This window comes from Phyllopteryx taeniolatus, chromosome 1 (assembly GCF_024500385.1).
Source record: "Phyllopteryx taeniolatus isolate TA_2022b chromosome 1, UOR_Ptae_1.2, whole genome shotgun sequence".
NCBI classification, from domain to species: domain Eukaryota; kingdom Metazoa; phylum Chordata; class Actinopteri; order Syngnathiformes; family Syngnathidae; genus Phyllopteryx; species Phyllopteryx taeniolatus.
Window position 1 is genome coordinate 22,602,330 of NC_084502.1, and position 21,812 is coordinate 22,624,141.

The following is a 21,812-nucleotide window of genomic DNA, read 5'->3' on the forward strand; positions in this document are numbered from 1 at the left end:
GGGTTTTACTGTATTTTAAGAGAGCCATTCCTGAGTAACTTGTAAATGCAGACATTCACTACCTCTCCGTCTTGCTTTCCTTGCAGTTTATTCACACTCTGGAGGCCCAGCAGACATTTTCCCCAAGGGATCGGGCCTATGTGGCCTCTCTGCTGACTGTGGCCCTCCATGGTAAACTGGAGTACTTCACAGACATCCTGAAGACTCTGCTTAATGACCTAGTGGAGCAGTATGTGGCAAAGAACCCAAAACTGATGCTTAGGAGGTCAGAAAGGCAACAAAGTAGAAATTTATTTTTTAAATATGATGATATATCATCTGTTTTTTTATACCATGTACTTTTTTGTCCAGAACTGAATCTGTGGTTGAGAAGCTCTTGACCAACTGGATGTCCATCTGCCTATTCAACTTCCTGCGGGTATGTAGCATGTTGATTGTGCATTAGATGTTTCATATGAAAAATGCTCTCTTCTACTTTTGAGCACATGGAATACAACTTGATATTGTCTGTCAAGCTCATTAGATGGTTAGAAGTAGCCTTGTTCTCAAGACCACACTATCCGAGACCAAGACTTGCCCGAGACCAGAGCATACCTAGACCAAGACATTAACGAGACTTTTGTCGATCGAGACCGAGACAAGCAGAGACTGCAGCATTTTTTTACCTAAACGTGCACGGTGGGGTCTCATAATTATTTTTCCAGCACACACTTATGTATAATAATTACTGTGGTTGGTACTTTTTGTACAGGGGGAAAGTTATGTTCCATTCTGATTAAGAATTATTACACTGTGTATCGATTGAGGCTCTATAATAATTATTATTGGCATAAGCTGCAAATATTTTTAAAGCATGCTACTAAAACATGTTCATACACAAATTTGACACACGTGCTCGAAGTCATTGTAACCTGGCTCTTGTCAGGAGTGCGTGTGAACCAAAAGTACGCTTAAAAGTAAAACTCTTTGTATGCGTGTAAAGTTATGCATTCAAACACACACAAATTGACTGGCCACCAAATTAGCTATAGTGCCGCAATTGCCATTGTGTGTTGGGGGAAATAATATGCAACATATTCTATGAATATAGTATTTTTAAGCAGCTGTGTTGAAACTTTGTCTTGCATCTTGGACTAAACACATGTCCAGTCCTGCTTTTTTTCACCATGTGCGCTTTGACCCAAAGTCATATTTATTCGGCAACTTGGATCAGAAAAAAATAACTTAGCCACGTTTCGGTTCAGCTTCGTAGTAAGTCTACTAGGTGAGCGGTGTGTCTTACACTATGCAGGTTCTTATTGGCTGACCAATACGTCATATCCTAGAGTACCTACAAGTTAAAAGCATTTATATTAACATAATGAGGAATAGAGGAGGAACCAAGTCATTGCTTTGCAAGTCACAAGTTTACCGTCAAATCCCGAGTCAAGTCCCAAGTCGAGACAAGCAAGTCCCGAGTCAAGTCGCAAGTCCTACACTTTGAGTTTTGATTCTTTTTGAGTCATTTTAACAACAATGTATTATATTTTAATATATATAATATCTATATATTTAATTAATATATACTGTACTTACAGTATATCGGTGGCAGTATACAGTATACTACTAACAGTATTTGGCTGACTGGTTAGCACATCTGTCTCACAGTTCTGAGGTCCCAGGTTCAAATCCGGCCTCTCTGTGTGGAGTTTGCATGTTCTCCCCATGCCTGCGTGGGTTTTCTCCTGGTACTCCGGTTTCCTCCCACATTCCAAGAACATGCATAGTAGGTTAATTGAAGACTAAATTGTCCGTTGGTGTGAATGTGAATATGAATGGTTGTTTATTTTCCCTGAGATTGGTTAGCGACCAGTTCAGGGTGTACCCCGCCTCTTGTCTGAAGATAGGTGGCAGCATACCTGCGACCCTAACGAGGACAGGCAGTTAAGAGAATGGATCGATCTTGTTATACAGACCCCTCCAAAAGTATTGGAACGGCAAAGTCAATTCCTTTGTTTTTGTTGTATACTGAAGACATTTGGGTTTCAGATCAAAAGATGAATATGAGAAAAACATTCCAAATTCCAACTTTTATTTCATGGTATTTAAATCTAGATGTGTTAAACAACTCAGGACTGAGCACCTTTTATTTGAAGACACCCACTTTTGAAGAGAGCCATAAATTGGAAAAGACATTATTAAAAAAACATTTATTTGGTGGCATAACCCTTACTTGCTGCCCTGCGACTGAGTGGTGACCAGTTCAGGGTGTAGTCGGCCTTTCGCCCGAAGTCAACTCCAGCATCCCGCAACCCTGAACAGGATAAGCAGTGTTGAGAATGGAGGGTGGATGGAATCCTTACTTGCAATAACTGCATCAAGCCTGGGACACATTGACTTCACCAGACTGTTGCATTCTTCATTTGAAATGCTTTTCCAGGCCTTTACTGCAGCCTCTTTCAGTGCTTGTTTGTTTCTAGGGGTTTCTCCCTTCAGTCTCCTTCCTCTTCAGGAGGTAAAATGCATGCTCTATTGGGTTAAGGTCCGGTGATTGACTTGGCCAGTCTAAGACCTTCCACTTTTTGTTGTGTTGGCAGTGTGGTTTGGGTCATTGTCTTGTTGCATGATAAAGCTTCTCCCAAATAGTTTGGATGCATTTTTCTGTAACTTGCCAGACAAAATAGTTTTGGAGACTTCAGAATCCATTCTGCTGCTACCATCATGAGTTACATCATCAACAAAGACTAGTGAGCCCATTCCAGAAGCAGCCATGTAAGCCCAAGCCCTGACATTAACTCCACCATGCTTCACAGATGAGCTTGTGTGGCCCTTCTCTGTACTTTGCAAAATCAAATCTGACCTTCCGATTCTTTTTGCTGATGAGTGGTTTGCATCTTGTGGTATGGCCTGTATATTTCCTCTCGAAGTCTTCTTCGAATAGTGGATTGTGATACCTTCACCCCTGCCCTGTGGAGGTTGGTAGTTATGTCACTGACTGTTGCGTTGGGTGTTTCTTCACAGCTCTCACAATATTTCTGTCATCAACTGCTGTTCAATGTCTGTTGCTCATTACACCAGTAGTTTTTCTTTTTCAGGACATTCCAAATTGTTGTATTGGCTATATCCAATGTTTAGCATGTACTTTCTTTAGTATTTAAGTATTATTCATATTGTAATTGTAGTTTCAAAATGACTTGGGCATTTATGCTATTAGGCTAATGATGTTTTTCTTACTTTTTGTCAGTGTAATTAAAACTTTCTGGTGCACTTCGTCCATCCATCCATCGATCTTCTTCCGCTTATCCGGAGTCAAGTCGCGTGGGTAGCAGCCAAAGCATTAAAGCCCAAACTTCCCTCTCACCAACCACTTTGTCCAGCTCTTCCGGGGCCTTCCCGGGCGTTCCCAGGCCTGCCGGGAGACCTAGTCTCTCCAGCGTGTCCTGGGTCGTCCCCCGGGGTGCCTCACGTGCAGTGAGGGTAGCAACATAGATTGACCGGTAAATAAAGAGCTTTGCCTTTTTGGCTCAGCTCCTTCTTACTTTTCCTGACTTAATTTCTGTAGAGACATTAAACAGACCTGTCACAAATGATAATTTGCGTCCGGTGGTGCTGCAGTTAGTAATCAAGTAAATCGACTGACAAAGAGCAATTATGAATACGGGAGAAAATTAGATATTTCACTTACCATAATTTATTGTGTATAATGCAAATTTGTTTTCCCAAAAAATTATCAAAAGTCAATAGTGCGCATTATACATAGGTATAGGGGCAAATAGAAAAAAATGTTCGCATTTTATAAATATATGCCACCATCTATTGGTTATGAAAGCTGTACACTTTCATTCCAAAATGCCACCGCCACCTAGAGGTTATGAGAGAGGTGTGCAGTTTCATTCTAATATGTCACCGCCACCTAGTGGTTATAAAAAAGGTGGAGGCTACTCTTTCATTCCAATATGACAGGGGTACATATGACTGCATATTTGTACAGTTTTGCTCATAAGTTTACATACCCTGGCAGAATTTGTGAAATATTTATTTATTTTATTTTAAATATGACTGATGACTGAACAACAACCATCATTAATTTCTTTATGGTTATGTTTTGTTTAATTGTTTGACCATTTAATTTGAATCCCATTAAAATAAAATTAAATGTGGTTCGCCTGGTCCTTCATGTTTTCTTTAAAGAATTGTACCCATCTTACAAATTCTGCCTGGGTAATCAAACATATAAGCATATTAGTAAATTAGAAAACACACTGTGGGATTTCTAATTTACTAAATAAAAGTAGGGCTGTGAATTTCAAAATAAGAGCAACTAAATTAAAAAAAGAAGTATTCTTCAAATAAATTATTCTTTATAAAAAACAAAATACAGATATTTCATGTTTTGATCATATAGGCAGAAGCAAAATCATGTATTATACATAGGTAGAAGGGTTTTCCAGATTTTTTTAGGTCAACTTTGGGGGTGCGTATTAAACATGGGTGTGCATTATACACAAGAAATTACGGTAATAATGAACGACCAGTTGATTTCCACAAATATAAATACATTGCAGTTCAACTTTGGCATTTATTGTATCAAAAACAAGGCATTAATTAAAAAAAAGAAAAGAGGAACAAGTTCGTCATCTTGTTATAAAGGCACAATTTTATCCAACTTTGGTGTCTCAGTCGAAACACTAGGGGTCACTACATGAAAATATTACGTAAATAATGGGCAAAGAAAAAAAGGACACTAAGAAGAATGTTACTTCATGTCGAATAGATGCTAGCAGTGTGCTGATCGGTAAATAAAGTGAATTTAAAAAAAGAAAGAAATACCAGGCAGATTCCTGAACACTACATTGACTAAACCAGACTTTAATGAACAGGAAGCCCAGACAGCACACGGCCGGCCCGTCATGTAACTATTTGCGTGGTCACTCACAAAGCCTCCTGCTAATGCTAACGAAAACAAACATACGTGACGTCAAGCCGCGTGATTCCCACAGTGCAATGTTGATTTATTTATTTTTGGCAATAATTAATGTCCTTATTGTCATGTTAATTGTTGTTGTCGTTTCTGTGTATGCTACTGGTACTTCTTTGAATGTGTACCTTATGTAACTACCGCATTTATTGTTGATTTACGTTGCACTGTTTTGTTTTTCTTTAGGTAGTGTCTGAAAGAGTGACCTCCTGGTCAATTCCTCTACATGAATGTGCCCAACAGGGTGTGAACTGTTAAAAGAAACAAGCTGTAATACAGCATTGTTATGGTGGGCCTCTTCCACCTGAGTGATATCTGTTGAGAACATCAAAATTATGGTTATTCTGAAATGCCTGTAATAAAATAAACTTAGGCATGCTGAGCTACAAGGAGAGAGTTGCTGTGTACCTATATATAATGTCTTTTCAAGTCAATGGGCCTGAGTCTTGAGTGAAGTCACAAGTCATTTCTGTCCAAGTCGAGTTGCAAGTCTTGTGACATTTTGTCGAGTGTAAAGTCATAAAATTCATGACGAGTCTGACTTGAGTCCAGACCTCTGGGAATAGCAATATTGTAACACAATAATAAACAAGTATCGAACACAGAGTATGACGATTAAATATAAGTACTGTAAATACTTTATAATATATTTCCAAGTAACACTACTGTCTGAGTTGGGGGCTGTTAGGTGGCGGTTGGGCAGCCTTGCCATTTTATTTTGAAGAACCAAAAAAATAAAAAAAGCTGTTCCTCTTTATGTCAGTCACAACACCGTGAATGGTGCAGTCATTACGGGGGTGGTGAGGAGTTATTATCACATAAATTCAATGTATTTATTGTTTTACTAAGCACTTCTCCTTATTATCACATTAATAAAGTTGAAGAATAGCAGATCAGTGCTGGTCTTGACCGGTCTTGATGGAAAATCTCAAGTCCGGCTGATCTGAGACTGAGACAAGACAAGACTTTCTGGAGTCGAGTCAAGAACAAGACCAAGACCTTCAAAATGTGGTTTTGAGACCAAGACCGAGCTCGAGTGTTACAACACTAGTTCCTTGTCAGGGCTTCCTCTAAGTCGAAAATACATTCCGTTCATTACAATGACTGAATGAGTCTTGAATTCAATTAATGTTGTGTTGTGCCATCATTGACCTTCCATAATAATTCCTGGGCAGGAATCAGCAGGGGAGTCATTCTACATGCTGTTCCGAGCAATAAAGCACCAGGTGGACAAGGGACCTGTGGATGCTGTGACGGGAAAAGCCAAGTACACTCTGAATGACAACCGGCTGCTGCGAGAGGATGTAGAGTACCGCAGCTTGGTCAGAGCACACACTTAAGTATAATAATTACTGTGGTTGGTACTTTTTGTACAGGGTGAAAGTATGTTCCAAACTGATTAAGAATGGTTGCACTATGTATCGATTGAGGCTCAATCCACATGTACATGGGTCTTTTTGGTATTTGGCTTGAGTCTTTACATTTTAGTACTGACTTGTCTACATTGATATTGTTTCAGCATATTAGTCACCATTTGAAATATCTTGTTTTAATGTGATGCACAAGGTAGTGATTTGTTTTCTCCCTTAGTAATGATCAAAATTCTATTCTATCAATGCAGACCCTAAATGTTGTGATGCCAGCTGCTGCTGCCAGTGGAGGCGCCTCTACTCAGACGGTGCCTGCCAAGGTCCTGGACTGTGACACCATCACCCAAGTCAAGGAGAAACTTTTGGACCAAACTTGGAAGGGGACATCCGTTTCCCGGAGGCCACATGCTGACTCCTTACACCTTGGTAAGTCTTGTATGTATCATTAGCTTAATAGTATAGTTGCCTAAGTAATATTTGAACGCTTTGAGACAATAGAAGCAAAAAAATGTTTAGCATGTACTTTCTTTAGTATTTAAGTATTATTCATATTGTAATTGTAATGACTTGGGCATTTATGCTATTAGGCTAATGATGTTTTTCTTACTTTTTGTCAGTGTAATTAAAACTTTCTGGTGCACTTCGTCCATCCATCCATCGATCTTCTTCCGCTTATCCGGAGTCAAGTCGCGTGGGTAGCAGCCAAAGCATTAAAGCCCAAACTTCCCTCTCACCAACCACTTTGTCCAGCTCTTCCGGGGCCTTCCCGGGCGTTCCCAGGCCTGCCGGGAGACCTAGTCTCTCCAGCGTGTCCTGGGTCGTCCCCCGGGGTGCCTCACGTGCAGTGAGGGTAGCAACATAGATTGACCGGTAAATAAAGAGCTTTGCCTTTTGGCTCAGCTCCTTCTTCACCTTGACAGACCGATACAGAGTCCGCCTCACTGCAGACGCTGCACCGGTCCGCCTGTCGATCTCCCGCTTCATTATTCCCTCACTCGTGAACAAGACTCCAAGATACTTGAACTCCTCCTCTTGGGGCAAGCACTCGTCCTTGATCTGGAGAGGACACGCCAGTCTTTTCCGACTGCGGACCATGGCCTCAGATTTGGAGGTGCTGCTTGTGCACTTCAATTGTGTTATACAGTCTTCAATGAAAGTCACCAAGAATTAAATGATATTAAAGAGGCTTGTTGGTTATTTTGTCTTTACTATTGACATCCATTGTTGTAAAAAAGCCGCCTGAGGGTACCGCCCCAGTGACGAGCACAAATTGTTTTCGTATGCACGTATAATATAATTACTTTTTTTCCCATTCAGAGTGGCGTGCGGGTGTGGCTGGTCACCTAATCCTGTCAGATGAGGACCTGACATCAGTCGTGCAGGGCTTGTGGAAGCGCCTCAATACATTGCAACACTACAAGGTCAGTTTCAGTATCATAAACAGATATGCAATCAGCCCAGCATGAACCTACAGAATACAACTGTGCACAGCTATTGGAAATAGTCATAAGTAAACATGATGATGCTGTTTTTAAGCTTTTCTTGTATATGCTATGTGCTAAAAAGTTTGTGGGTTTTCCCCCTGCGATGGAGCAGGTCCCTGATGGAGCCACTGTTGCCCTGATCCCCAGAAGCACTAAAAATCACCTCCATGACAGCCATGATTACATGCCTGGAGAAAGTGAGTCTGTTTACACACAGAATCAGTAGTACTTATACAAATATACAGGATGCAGTCAGGGGAAAAAAATAATGAATAAGAAGGGATGACTAGTAAGTAACCACACGAGGTCGCTGTTTGACTGTGTAAATCGTTTGTTAATGTTAAACACGTAGAGTTTCTACATTGTAACGGGATTGTACTGACAATGGCAGACATCGAACCACCTATACCTTTCGCATACTTTGTGAGTTTTTACACGTTTTAAAAAAATTAAGTTATAAGGTTCTTTTTCTGTTGTTTTTCCCCTCGCCTCCAATCAGAGACTCCAATGCTGGATGATGGTGAGGAAGGAGGCGTTAAACTGTGGCATTTGGTGAAAGCCAGCGAGGAATCAGAGCTGCCCAAACACAGAAGGGGCAGTGTGAGAGAGAAGGGCGGTGAGCGAGCCAAGGCCATCCCAGAAATTTACCTCACGCGACTTCTCTCCATGAAGGTAAGCGAATGAACGCTCACAAATGCAGAGCACCTCAGAGTTCACTATCAAAGTTGATCAACTCGATGTGAAAATGTAATGCACTGCAAAGTTTTTTAATCCTGATACAGGGGTCTTCTCTGTAGATGAATATAAACATGCATCTTGAAAACAGCCCTGTGATGATTACCTGAGGCTTAAGTAGCAGTTCGGTTATAATTAATATGTCAGTAAACAAGAAATTCAGATCAGTGCTGTTGTAATTGCACACACTTTTGTAATCTTGGATATGGAAATATTTGAATTTGTACTCTCTTTCTAATCTATTTGTTTTGCTTGTCAGGGCACACTGCAGAAGTTTGTGGATGATTTATTCACGGCCATCCTCAGCACCAGTCGTCCCGTCCCTCTGGCTGTCAAATACTTCTTTGACTTGTTGGATGAGCAGGCCCTGCAGCACAACATCAATGACCCGGAGACTATCCATATCTGGAAAACCAACAGGTAATGGCTAACTTAAAAAAATAATGAATAATAAATAAATATATATATATATATAGATATATATATATAGATATGAACATGCATCTTGAAAACAGATATATCTATATATATATATATATATATATATAGATATATCTATATATATATATATAGATATATCTATATATATAGATATATCTATATATATCTATATATAGATATATATATATATATATCTATATATAGATATATATATCTATATCTATATATAGATATATATAGATATATCTATATATAGATATATATATATATATCTATATATAGATATATATAGATATATCTATATATATAGATATATCTATATATATATATATAGATATATCTATATATATATATATAGATATATCTATATATATAGATATATCTATATATATCTATATATAGATATATATATCTATATCTATATATATATATATATATATATATATATATATCTGTATATATATAGATGTATATATAGATATATATCTATCCATCCATCCATCCATCTTCTGAGCCGCTTCTCCTCACTAGGGTCGCGGGCGTGCTGGAGCCTATCCCAGCTGTCATCGGGCAGGAGGCGGGGTACACCCTGAACTGGTTGCCAGCCAATCGGAGGGCACATAGAAACAAACAACCATTCGCACTCACAGTCATGCCTACGGGCAATTTAGAGTCTCCAATTAATGCATGTTTTTGGGATGTGGGAGGAAACCGGAGTGCCCGGAGAAAACCCACACAGGCACGGGGAGAACATGCAAACTCCACACAGGCGGGACCGGGGATTGAACCCCGCTCCTCAGAACTGTGAGGCTGACGCTCTAACCAGCCGTTCACCGTGCCGCCATAAAAGTGTGTGTGTGTGTGTGTGTGTGTGTGTGTGTGTGTGTGTGTGTGTGTGTGTGTGTGTGTGTGTGTGTGTGTGTGTGTGTGTGTGTGTGTGTGTGTGTGTGTGTGTGTGTGTGTGTGTGTGTGTGTGTGTGTGTGTGTGTGTGTGTGTGTGTGTGTGTATATATATATGAGAATTATTAGTGGTGGTATTCGTAGTTGTTGTAGTAGTAGTATTTTGAAAGTTCCCCTGCCTCCATTTCAAACTACTGTATCTGTATACAGTTTACATAATTGGTTTGTTCATGTGGCTCGTCCTAAGTTTTTCATTCGATACAGCCGATGCATGTGATCTCTTTGTCTCATCAAACAGCTTACCGCTGCGATTTTGGATCAACATATTGAAGAATCCGCAGTTCATCTTCAATGTGCAGACCTCAGACCACGTGGATGCCGTGCTATTTGTCATCGCTCAGACCTTTATGGACTCATGCACCATCGCTGACCACAAACTAGGACGGGTGAGCAAGTCATCATCAGGCAATATAAAACTGCTGCTGAGAGCAATCTAAAACCACTACCCCAGTATGTCGCTGCAATTATGGCATTTTCACCAGCCACATTATTAGGTACACCTGGTGAGAGCCATTACTCGATAGAGTATACATCATTTTTTTTTTTTTTTTTATGCATTCGCCAGCATTCATTAGAGCAGGTGTACCTCAAAAAATCTCTGGGTGTGCTGCTCTAACAATACTAAATTACTCGACCATTAAACCTGAGTCTCCTGTTATGTTGCTGTATTCTGAGAATGAGTACAAAATATAATATGCTCCACTGCTGGTCAAAATGCTTTAATTCCTTTGAATCATCTAAGATCGCTTCCCATCCTAGCCAGTCTTTTTACCCTTTTGCCTATTAGGAGGCGCTAGAGACTGCGAGACGATTGATAACATAAACAAACGTCTTGGAGCAGTTGTTGACACTTTACCTATCTATGTTTTCATCATTTTATTTTGTTAATATTTTAATGGTTGAGAGAAGCATCTTCTTTGTATTATCTATTTACATTTTTTAGGGGGGAAGTTGGTATGTTGTACATATGATTCTTATAATCTAAATTGAAAGTTCTGAAACTCAGCTCAGTAAGTGGCCTTGTAGTACCGACCACAATGCTTATTCACAACACAATTCCAATTTGTCTTCCCTTCACAGGACTCCCCCATCAACAAGTTGCTGTACGCCAGAGACATTCCGCGCTACAAACAGATGGTGGAGAGGTAGGAAATGTTGCAGACAGTCAGCCCACTGACCCGGGGCACTCTGCAATTGAGGAGAGAGAGGCCTGAGATAATCTGTCAGGGCCAGACAGTGGGTAGACAAGGCCTGCGAGGCTTCCATGCTTGGATGCTCAAGTAGCAGACACGCCACACTCACTGTCTACTGCACATGATACCGTTGACGGGTTGAAGCTTCATTAGACGAAATATTTTTCATTTATGTAAAAAAACATGGCTGCTTTATTAGACTTATTGTAGCAAGGGTGGCTCCTGTAGATATCAGTGTCATGTTCTTTTTTAACACACCTTTATAGCACTACATAACTGACTTACACTATACTGGACCTGTACATTAGCCATTCCGAGGGATTTAAGCACCTTACTTTTATGAAATAATAATTGTGAGAATTCAAGAAATTTGGGAGAAAGACCCAAAAGATCCTGCACCTTCATTTCGAAGTGTAGTTAAAGGTGTTGACATTGTGCTTCAACTGTACTGGTCCATGTTATCTGATGTACAATAATCAGCGCCGCACTTTTCTAACTCCACCCATTCTACCTTCTACTTAAATGCCGAGATCAGACTGCAGGATTTTAGCCCCAATATTGGCCCAATTAGCTATCGTGGGCGATTTCCCAGATCGGGCCTGACATATTTTGTCAGTCACGACAAAACTTCTTGTAGTGTGACACAATCCAAGACTAACGATTTGGCCCTACAATAGCCCTACGATGACAAAATGAAAAGTCTAGCATGTCTTTTTTTTTTTTTTTTTTTTGGTATATCTTCCGTGCAGTGTGACATATCGACAACTCTCCGACAGTGCACCTGACTGTGTATTGTAACCGGCGCATCGCCTCCCATACTTGCCGTTGTCAACGTACTTGGTCGCCGTTGTCAACATTTATTCACAAACACACCTGTTTACTGAAGCTTTAGCGCATGATTCTACAGAACGCCGGCATGTTTACGTACAACCGTTAGTGCTAGTGCCTAGATTGCTAGGCTACATAACGTTTTTTTGCCTCCTTGCGAGCCGTGACGTATTAAAATTATGTGAACATACCTTCAAGTAATCCTTGGATTAAGATCCTCTCCCAAATACCGGTGATGACCACCACGTTTTTCCTCATTTTGTCCCCCCCCCACAATACATTGGCGGGATCCGTTGTCGTCGTCACGGTAACGGGTGTGTCTGTTCGCGTTGACTGGTTACATTTTCTGGTTCCGCCTCTCCGACAGTGTTTGGTTTAACAAGGTAAAGACCAGTGATCATAAAAGACGGGATGCAGTGGTATCGGAATACATGTCGTGTAGTGTTGCCACTGTCTGACAGTAGTCTGACATAGTGCAATCCTGAAAGACCAAATTTGTCTTGTAATCTGATCTAGGCACTAATTCTGTCATATGTGCACCTTATCACCATTTACACACACTGGGTGGAGTAACCCTTGAAGTGTGGGTGTTCCCTCTTATATCTAGCCGAGCACGCCTTCTGCCAAAGACTTGTTTCCTCATCCGCATTCCAGAGCCTGTAATAAGTCTAGCGCCTCGGGAAGGTGAAACATCATATTGCACGTTTTGACTCACGCCCATGCTCTGAGCCTCCGTTGGCTGGTTGACTTGTGCTGACAGTGTAAGCCACATTTGGCCCAGATACGCTCACTGACTGCCCAATGGCCGTAATGTGCCCCTACCACAATACTCCAATGGCCGAAAATGGACATTTATTGGCGAAGACAAATTCAGCCCCAGCAGACTGTTTTTCATGCATCTGCGAGGGGCATTTTCGTTTCAAAACATGCTGCATGGCAGCTTAGTCTGTCTGAAAGCCGCACTTACAACAACTGAAGTCATCTTAATGGTGCAATGGTGTGTTAGTTTTTGAATCATTTGTTTTTATTTGATCAGTGTCATCATCGGTCGTGAAATCCCTTCAAGTGACTCGCCCGCGTGTGTGGTGCTAGTATGGTTGCTGATCAACAGCTGGCTCACTTGCTTTCCTATTGAAGGCCCAAGTACTGGCCTTCCAAACATGCGTTCACTCATACATGCTGTATTCTGATTTAATTGCATTTTTTTATTTTTTACAGTATTTATTAGAGAATACTATAACACATGCTCCTTCAAAGCAGACACGTTCGCACGGGTGGGTGGGGGGTGAGAAGTCATTACGAGAGAATTAGCACACCTTTGACAGCTTGCAAGCCAGGCGCGTAAAAAGAAGACGTGTACGAATGGGAGAATATGGCCCTATGTGCCCTACTGGCAACCAGTCCAGGGTGCACCCCACCTCTTGTCCAGCTCAACCACGAACCTTATTGAAGACAACTTACAGTATATAGAAAACGCAACCTCAGAACTATGAGGCAGACATGCTCAATTGGATCATGTATATTTTTATTTTGTTTTAACATGTTCAAAAAAAGGCAATACACACTAGGAACTAGGACTTATTCACTTCGGATCTGATACCAATATTGCAGCCTTGAATTTTTCCCGATACCGATATCGGTCCAATCCGATAACAGCAATAATCGTACATACGTTACTTATTTTGTAGTATGCAAGTATTTTTATGCCGGCACGGTGGGTGACTGGTTAGCACATCTGCCTCACAGTTCTGGTGACCGGGGTTCAAATCCCGGCCCCGCCTGTGTGGAGTTTGCATGTTCTCCCCGTGCCTGGGTGGGTTTTCTCCGGGCACGCCGGTTTCCTCCCACATCCCAAAAACATGCGTGGTAGGTTGATTGAGGACTCTAAATTGCCTGTAGGTGTGAATGTGATTGCGGATGTTTTGTTTGTTTCTATGTGCCCCCGATTGGCTGGCGACCGGTTCAGGGTGTACCCCGCTTCCCGCCCGGAGATTGCTGTGATAGGCTCCAGGAGCCCGCGACCCTAGTGAGGATAAGTGGTAAAGAAAATGGATGGATGGAATTTTAGAAAAGGCTTGATCAAGTGAAATTACTCAGAGACCAATAACACCAACAGTAGGTATGAGGAAAAACGGACCCATTTTTTATTAACCAATGAATTATAAAAATAAGAATGTAATACAATTGAATAAAATAAATGACAATTGGGAAATCCTGACAAATAACTTTAATAAAACCAATAACAAAAAATATATAGTTAAATTGCAACAAAGGGCGGCACGGTAGAAGACTGTTTAGCACATCTGCCTCACAGTTCTGAGGACCCGGTTTCAAGACGCAGTCACTTTTTTGAATAATCAGTTCATTTCATGTAAATTGTTTCCAATTTCTTCTTTCTACATTCTACACCTTTTGCTTTCTCCAGGTACTATGCCGACATCCGTCAGACCATCTCAGCCAGTGACCAGGAGATGAACTCAGCTCTGGCAGAGCTCTCCCGTGTATGTTACCTTCTATGTCTTTCCATATTGGAAAATATCATCCTTGCTTACAACCCATAAATCATTCCTGGCGGTTTCCTTTGGAGATGGATGTGGAGTTTAAAATAAATTATGAAAGGAAACCAACACGACTCTTTCACCCCCTGATGGTTTGTCTCTCTTTTCACCTGTCTAACACAGAACTATGCTGGAGAGGTCAACTTCCTGGTGGGCTTGCATGAGCTGTACAAGTACATCAACAAGTACTACGATCAAGTGAGTGTCATAAAATCATCCAGTGTGACAATTTGATGTAAATTACGTGTAGATGGTATAATTCTTGCAAGCCTGAGTAAACAATTGAAATATACAGTACATTTATTTGCTGAGCACCACCCCTCAATTACCATTGCCCTCTTTTTACCTTCCTTTTCTCATTGTAAAAATATTTCTTAACTGTCATACAAGTATATAAAAGACATTAACCAATGTACATTGTTCCCCTGCTATTCGTGGAGGATAGGGACTGACCCCTGCTGCCAATACCGAAAATCTGCGAGTCAGTGACATCCCAGAAAAAAGGTTTAAAAAAAAGGCCAATAGAATAATTCATTAGTGAATAACAGGATGGTTACACTGTATAATAAAACTATTTATAAGAGGGGGATTAAGTCCTAATTTTCATGTGAACATAAAAATTACTCATATTAACCCTTTAATTGATAGCTGTCACTACGGTGGTTGGGTTTTCGAAAGAGGCTTTCTTTTGCCCTTATAATAGCTGACCAGTAGGTGCAGTGTATGGGATGACACACTCGCGTCCACTGTGGCGACCAAGGCGAAACGTTGACATCGACTCCCACATTTGCAAAAGAAAACAGCATTTGAATATTTTTTGCCAGTAATTTAACAGCTGTTTATTTGCCTGCAGCATATTAGAAAATACAATTAAATAAATACTGTAAAATATCAAAGATGCTCCCGACAAAATGGCATTGTATGTGGAAAATATTTTGACACAACTATTGTACTTAGCAGACAGGAAAGAGATGTGTATCACTGCATTTTGGTAAATTCCATTTATGCTGCTATAGCTGTAAACATTTTCTCTTCTTTGCCATCACTGGTACTCTTTTGTGGGTAAAACAGCAAAACGTGTAGTGAACTAAGCACTAATTATGATGATAAGTTACTGTTTTAAATTTCTATTCTGACAATGATTTAATATTTTTCTCTTTCTCTTTTGTGTCTTAGATTGACCCATTTTTGTTCTAACTATTTGCTTTACTCCCCTTAAAATTTTAGGTTACATTCCAAAAGTTTGGAATGTTCATTATTCAAGTACCGTACTTAGTGTCAGGTTGTTATGCTAGCACAGAGGTTTGAGAGAGATTGTTTTGATTTTAGGAGCAAATAATTTTTTTTTTTAAAAAAACAGCGCACAGTGACTTCTCACAGTAAATGTGTTGAGATGATTCACTTATTTAATAAGCCCCAACAAGGATTTTGAAGACTTTATCTAGCTCAGGAAATATGATAATTTTCTCAAATTCCAACTTTTTAGTTGACGATAAGCAGTATTCTAAATCTTTAGTGGTAAATATTAGTAGGCTGACTTACACTGTCAGATAATTGTAACAGATTTCAAAAGCAGGAGAGGGCTGTGACTTTGCAAGGAGATACTCTGAGCCTCTCTGCTTAGCCAGCAGCAGCTGGACAGTGAATTGAAGCATTTTGCAAAACGGGGGAAAAACTAAACCACACACACCAGAATGAGCGTGCTTGCATTAACTTTTATCAGGTAGAGCTTTTAACGTAGGCAATTTTGGTTTGCCAGCGTGGCTAATGTGGGCAATGTTCGCATAGCCACATCCTGTTTCAATTAGTGAAGTGTCAAATGGGAAGCGTGAACACTGTGCAAATTACCCATGCCAAGGGCACCAACACATCCGCATACCATCACAGATGCTGGCTTTTGACATTTGCACTGATAACAATCTGGACGGTCTTTTTCCTTTTTGGCCTTGAGGACACGACGTCCATGATTTCCAAAAACAATTTGAAATGTAAACCGCACACTTTTCCATTTTGCATCTGTCCATCTCAGATGAGCTTGGGCCCAGAGAAGCTCGCGGCATTTCTGGGTGTTGTTGATGTCTTGCTTTCACTTTGCATGGTAGAGGTTTAACTTGTAGTTTTAGATGTAACTGTGAACTATGTTAACTGGCAATGGTTGTCTCAAGTGTTCCTGAGCCCACATGGCAATGTCCTTTACACAATGATGGCGGTTTTTAATGCAGTGCCGCCTGAGGGACTGAAGGCCACGGGCATTCAATGTTGGTTTTTGGCCTTGCTGCTTATGTGCAGAGATTTCTCCAGATTCTCTGAATCTTTTGGTGATGTTATGGACTGCACTTATATAGTGCTTTATCTACACCCCCACACAGCACAAAGCGCTTTACAAATCCTCACATTTACCCACTCACACACACCTTCATACACCAATGGGCGATTGCTGCCGTGCAGGGTGCTGCCAGGCCCACTGGGAGCAAATTAGGGTTCAGTGTCTTACCCAAGGACACTTCGACATGCAGACAGTTGTGGCCGGGATTTGAACCAGTGACCCTTCGGTCACAGGACAACCCTCTCTGCCTACTGAGTCACAGCCACCAAGTTATGGACCGTAGATGATGATCTCCTCCTTTTTTTGTGTGTGTGTGTCTTGTTTGGCTGTTAGGTCAAGCAGAATGTTACTGTGTCACAGTGGAGCTTTTAAGCTTCTGCTGTGGTATTATAATTGAGGTTTATTGAGAGACTTGATCAGTCGAACAGAACAAAGTTTCTAGAAGGGAGAGAGAAACAAAGACAAAAGACATAGCACTAATTGTAAACAGGATGAGAGAAGTAAATCATTACATTATCTACAACAATGAAACATTAAATATGAGTGTTGAATGGGGCTGTAGTGGTACACCCTGTGAGGGAAGGACAGGACAAGATAGAACAGGACCAGGACAGGAGAAGAAGCATGCAGGACAAGGGTCGTGAACCCGACTGTACAACTGAAGTGTGTTGGCATTAATTACGTGAATTATAAAAGTCTACAGGACGAGAGTATAAGTGAGGGGATACACACGCGATTTGCATATTCATGAGTTATTTGTCGCAGTAAGTGCGAGACCCCACACCCAGTGAAAGAATCTTAGGGCTGTGTGTCTGCGGATACATCCAAGTGAATTGATACCGTTTTACATGCACAGAAGTGTCCTGTAATTGCTGTGGCCGCACCGCGGCGGCTGAGGACCCCACCTAATCAATCGAGGGGCGGGATCAGGCCCAGGGAGCAGCCCGGCGGATGGGACACGTCCCACACCGAGGGACCCAAGGCGCCCCGACAACTGGGCACCCGGTTTAATAGAATTGTTTTCTTCGCGGTAGCTAACGCGAGAAGTAATGATTGTGAATATTTATTAGGGAGGTCAATTATGCCTAAATCGCCATTCAAGCCTTCAATTCCTTGCAACTGTACGTTGAGAAACATCCTTAAACTGTTGAACTATTTGCTCATGCAGTTGTTCACAAAGTAGTGAATCTCGCTCCATCCTTGCTCATGAAAAACTGAGCCTTTCGGGGATCCTCCTTTTATACCCAATCATGACACTCACCTGTCTCCAATTAACACCTGCACCTGAGGAATTTGAGCATTCGTCAACTTTTTCTTTTGTTGCCCCTGCCCCAGCTCTTTTGGAACATGTTACAGGCATCAAATTCAAAATGACAGAATATTTTCAAAACAACAATAACTTTCATCAGTTTGATCTTTTAATATATTGTCTTTTTATTGTTCAAATGAATATAGGTTGAAAAGGATTTTCAAATCATTGTAATCTATTGTAATTTAGGTTTTACACAACATCCCAACTTCATTGGAATTGGGGTTTATACATGCATGTACTTGCATGTTAGGTTAATAGAAGGCCCTAAATTGTCCACGTGTCAATGACTGAATGTGGCTTTGGACGTTTGGTTGTCTGTTTGTCTAAATGTGCCCTGTGATTGGCTGGCTACCTGTCCAGGTTGTACCTGGTCTCTCAGCTGGGATAGGCTCCATCACACCATGAACCTAATGAGGAGCAATAGTAGCAATTAAACATCGTAGAAGGGAAATCGATGCAATGGATATAATTATGAATATTGTAAATAGTACAATTCAATATACAATATTTTGTTTTATTTCTGACCATTTTTATCCAATCCAATCAGATCATCACAGCCCTGGAAGAGGATTGCACAGCCCAGAAGATGCAACTTGGATACAGGCTGCAACAGATTGCTGCCGCCGTCGAGAACAAAGTCACAGACCTATGACCCGACTTCCGGATACATTTTCCCTTTCAACCACAAAGACAAGGGAAAAGATCCCACCTTCTTTAAAGCAGAACCATTTTTTACACAAACGAAAAGCATCTTGAAGCATTTGGAAAATGGAAAAAATAATGGATGTTTGCTCTCCTTAGTGAATCTTAAAGAACCACACAGAACAGTCCGACAAATGTACAGGCACACGCGTTAGTCCTCAGAAGACACAGTAGATGAAGAATAGGGCGAAAAGGTGAAAGAGGACTTGATTTCAACGACTACCCCAAATGTCTTACCTGAAACTCTCAACCACTATGCGTTGAGTTTCCTTTTATCCTTCTTTCAAGTCTAACTCAATTCTATATGGACCCACTTAGTTCTTATTGGAAATACTGTACTAATTGTCACAATTTTCCTTGACAGTGTTAACTCAAGGAAACACCAAATATGTCAACCAAATCATTTTTTAAAGGTTTTCTCAAAACCTCATACTGTAGCTTTTCATTCAAAAACACATCCGTCCAGCAAGATACAGTGTTATATACATTATTTGGGCCTTCCCTTCTTGGAAATGGGTACAAACAAGATTCAATGCATCCATAACAACTCAAAAAAGGATTCCCATTATTTGAGTTCGTGGACATGATCATTTTGTTTATCTTTTTGTTAAGAAATGTGGATTTTATTTTTTTTTACTAACAAAGGGAGGTCAAGCAAGCATCAAAGATGGATGTCTTAAAAAAACTTTTTCAATAACTGTTTATAATTGTACAGTTCGTATACTGACAGAAGTGAGCTTTTGATATTGTGTTTAGCATCCTGACATTAGCATTTAGCACCTCCGTGCCAACGTACAGGCTCATTGTGCCGTTACTGAAGCTTTCATTCAATTAGTTTTGTTAATTATTGTTTTAGTGATTTGTCTTTCTTTACAACATTCATCCAGTATTTATTTTTACAATTTTAAGAGAAATGTTAGTAAAACCTGTCTACACAAAACAGCCGACCTTATTTAGCTGATTGTAACATTTTGTTAGATTCATGAAGGTACATTTGTTCCTCTGGAAATTATTTTGCTTAGTTTTTTTTTTTTATTTATTGTTTATTTATTTAATTGCTCATGTTGGTAAACATTTTTTGATTTTTTTTTTTTTTTTTTTTTGCTAAGAGATGCCCTAAAGTTAACTTTATTTTTGAAACAAAAAAGAGATGTCTTTATTTTAGACCTTTGGTTGTTTTAAGATGTGAGCTCTTTTACTGTGACTTAAAAACATGTCAATTTTCACTTCTTTTTTTAATGCTCTACTGATTAATGTTGCAAGCCCTCACCCTGTAGATACACGTTAGTGTTGCTTCTAGCTTGCGTGTGGATGCAAAGTCGCTCCTAATTGTTGTGACTGTGTTCCTGTAGATGCACACTGTTCCTAAGTAATCCTGACCTAACAATTTCTGAATTTGTCACAATAAAGTGTTGCCAGTTCTAACAAAGGTTTGAATTATTATAACCCATTAGGATACATCGAATTAATAGTTGTCTGGTAATACCGTTTGTGATCAGAACCGATGTCACAGTTTTATGTTGGATGTCTTTACATTTTTTTCATAACATCAATTGACATCTGAGCACAGGGCAAATATGGTGCGTCCATTTTCAAATGTGTCTTGCTAATTAACCAATCGCCTCACTAGGCAGAGGATGCAAAAGTACTTACACTGTACTTAGGAGAGGTTATTAGCGGTACAGTTACCTTCGTTTAAAAAAAAAGACTGGCTGGGATAGAAGTACTGAAATAAATTTTATTGTCACTTATACAATACCTGTTTTGATAACCCAGCATAACTTAAAAAATAATAATAATAATGGCCCTGGTGCCTGGCCCTGCACCCAAGGGGCCTGGCCGTGCCCAACCCGAAGAAGCAACGTGGGTTGGGTCGGGGGTCGGGTGCACAGCGAGCTGGGTGGTGGCTGAAGGCGAGGACCTTGGCAGTCCGATCCCTGGCTACAAAAACACAGTGCCAGTTGCCCACAGTGAGAGGCGCCAAGCAGGTGCGGGCATATTTATTTATTGCACCTCGGTGCCTGTATGTTGGAGTTTCACCCCAGTTGAAGAAAGGGGAGTCTCCCTCCGCCTTCAGGTTAGGGGATCTCTCCTTACTCTTTGGGACTCCAGAGGCAGCTGATGGGCGCCGACAGGTCAAACGGAATGCAGCTTTGGTGGTTGTTAAGGCAGGAGTTCGGTGAGCCAATGGAGAACGACTTTCAACGAGGAAATTCTGGTCAGTAGTCCACCATTCGACGTCTCAGGAAGGGGAAGCAGTGCTCCATCAACACTGTGTATAGCGGGGACGGGGTTACACACTGTTTCTCGTGGGGATGAGGTTAGCCGCTAACCTCAACTTGAGACGTTGTAAGTTGGTGGGCCGAATAATTTGAAGACCTCCTCAACTCCACACCGACACGCCTTCCTCTGAGGAAGCAGAGTCTGGGAGCTCTGAGGCAGGCTCTTCTATCTCTGGCGTTGAGGTCACTGAGGTGGTTAAAAAGGCCCTGGGGGTGGATGAGATCCTGAAGGCTCTGGATGTAGTGGTGCTGTCCTGGCTGACACACCTGCAACATCATGGGGACATTGGGGGCACTGACTTTGGATTGGCAGGCCTGGGTGGTGGACCCCCTTTTTAAGGACGGGGACCAGAGGATGTGTTCCCACAGGGGATCACATTCACAGTTATTTGTAGGGTGGGGGGGGACACACCCGGTGAGGACATGCAATAACTAACCAAGAGAACCAGATAAGAGAGGACAGAAAAGGGCAGGGCAGGATGTGGGAAAATGAGCAAGGCAGTGCTACTGTCGTAGTTTTTTTATGGTTCGTTACTCCTTTGTAGGCAACATCACTGCAACTAGCTATCAGGCTATAAGGTGCTACCAAATCATTAACAACTGAGTTGTAAATAGTGTGACTTCCACATGCCCGCTCTTCGCAGGCAGGGGCGCAGCCCAAGTT

The 21,812-nt window shown here is 41.0% G+C and overlaps 1 protein-coding gene across 5 annotated transcripts in view; it reads left to right on the forward strand.

The window, feature by feature from the left end:
* The window catches only part of plxnb1a (plexin b1a), a 102,442-nt gene extending 82,147 nt beyond the window's left edge, over nt 1-20,295 (forward strand). For 3 of the 5 annotated variants that reach the window (XM_061781332.1, XM_061781342.1, XM_061781370.1), the window contains 13 exons: nt 87-265; nt 352-418; nt 6,133-6,279; nt 6,579-6,753; nt 7,645-7,748; nt 7,924-8,008; nt 8,311-8,483; nt 8,806-8,966; nt 10,186-10,333; nt 11,028-11,092; nt 14,394-14,469; nt 14,650-14,724; nt 18,712-20,295. In XM_061781332.1, the coding sequence (XP_061637316.1) occupies nt 87-265; nt 352-418; nt 6,133-6,279; nt 6,579-6,753; nt 7,645-7,748; nt 7,924-8,008; nt 8,311-8,483; nt 8,806-8,966; nt 10,186-10,333; nt 11,028-11,092; nt 14,394-14,469; nt 14,650-14,724; nt 18,712-18,816 (1,560 nt within the window). In that variant the 3' untranslated portion in view covers nt 18,817-20,295. Of the gene's footprint in view, nt 1-86; nt 266-351; nt 419-5,143; nt 5,371-6,132; nt 6,280-6,578; nt 6,754-6,944; nt 7,391-7,644; nt 7,749-7,923; nt 8,009-8,310; nt 8,484-8,805; nt 8,967-10,185; nt 10,334-11,027; nt 11,093-14,393; nt 14,470-14,649; nt 14,725-18,711 lie in introns of those variants that run through there. The other 2 variants (XM_061781352.1, XM_061781361.1) reach the window with 2 other exon arrangements.
* The last annotated feature ends 1,517 nt before the right edge of the window (nt 20,296-21,812 follow it).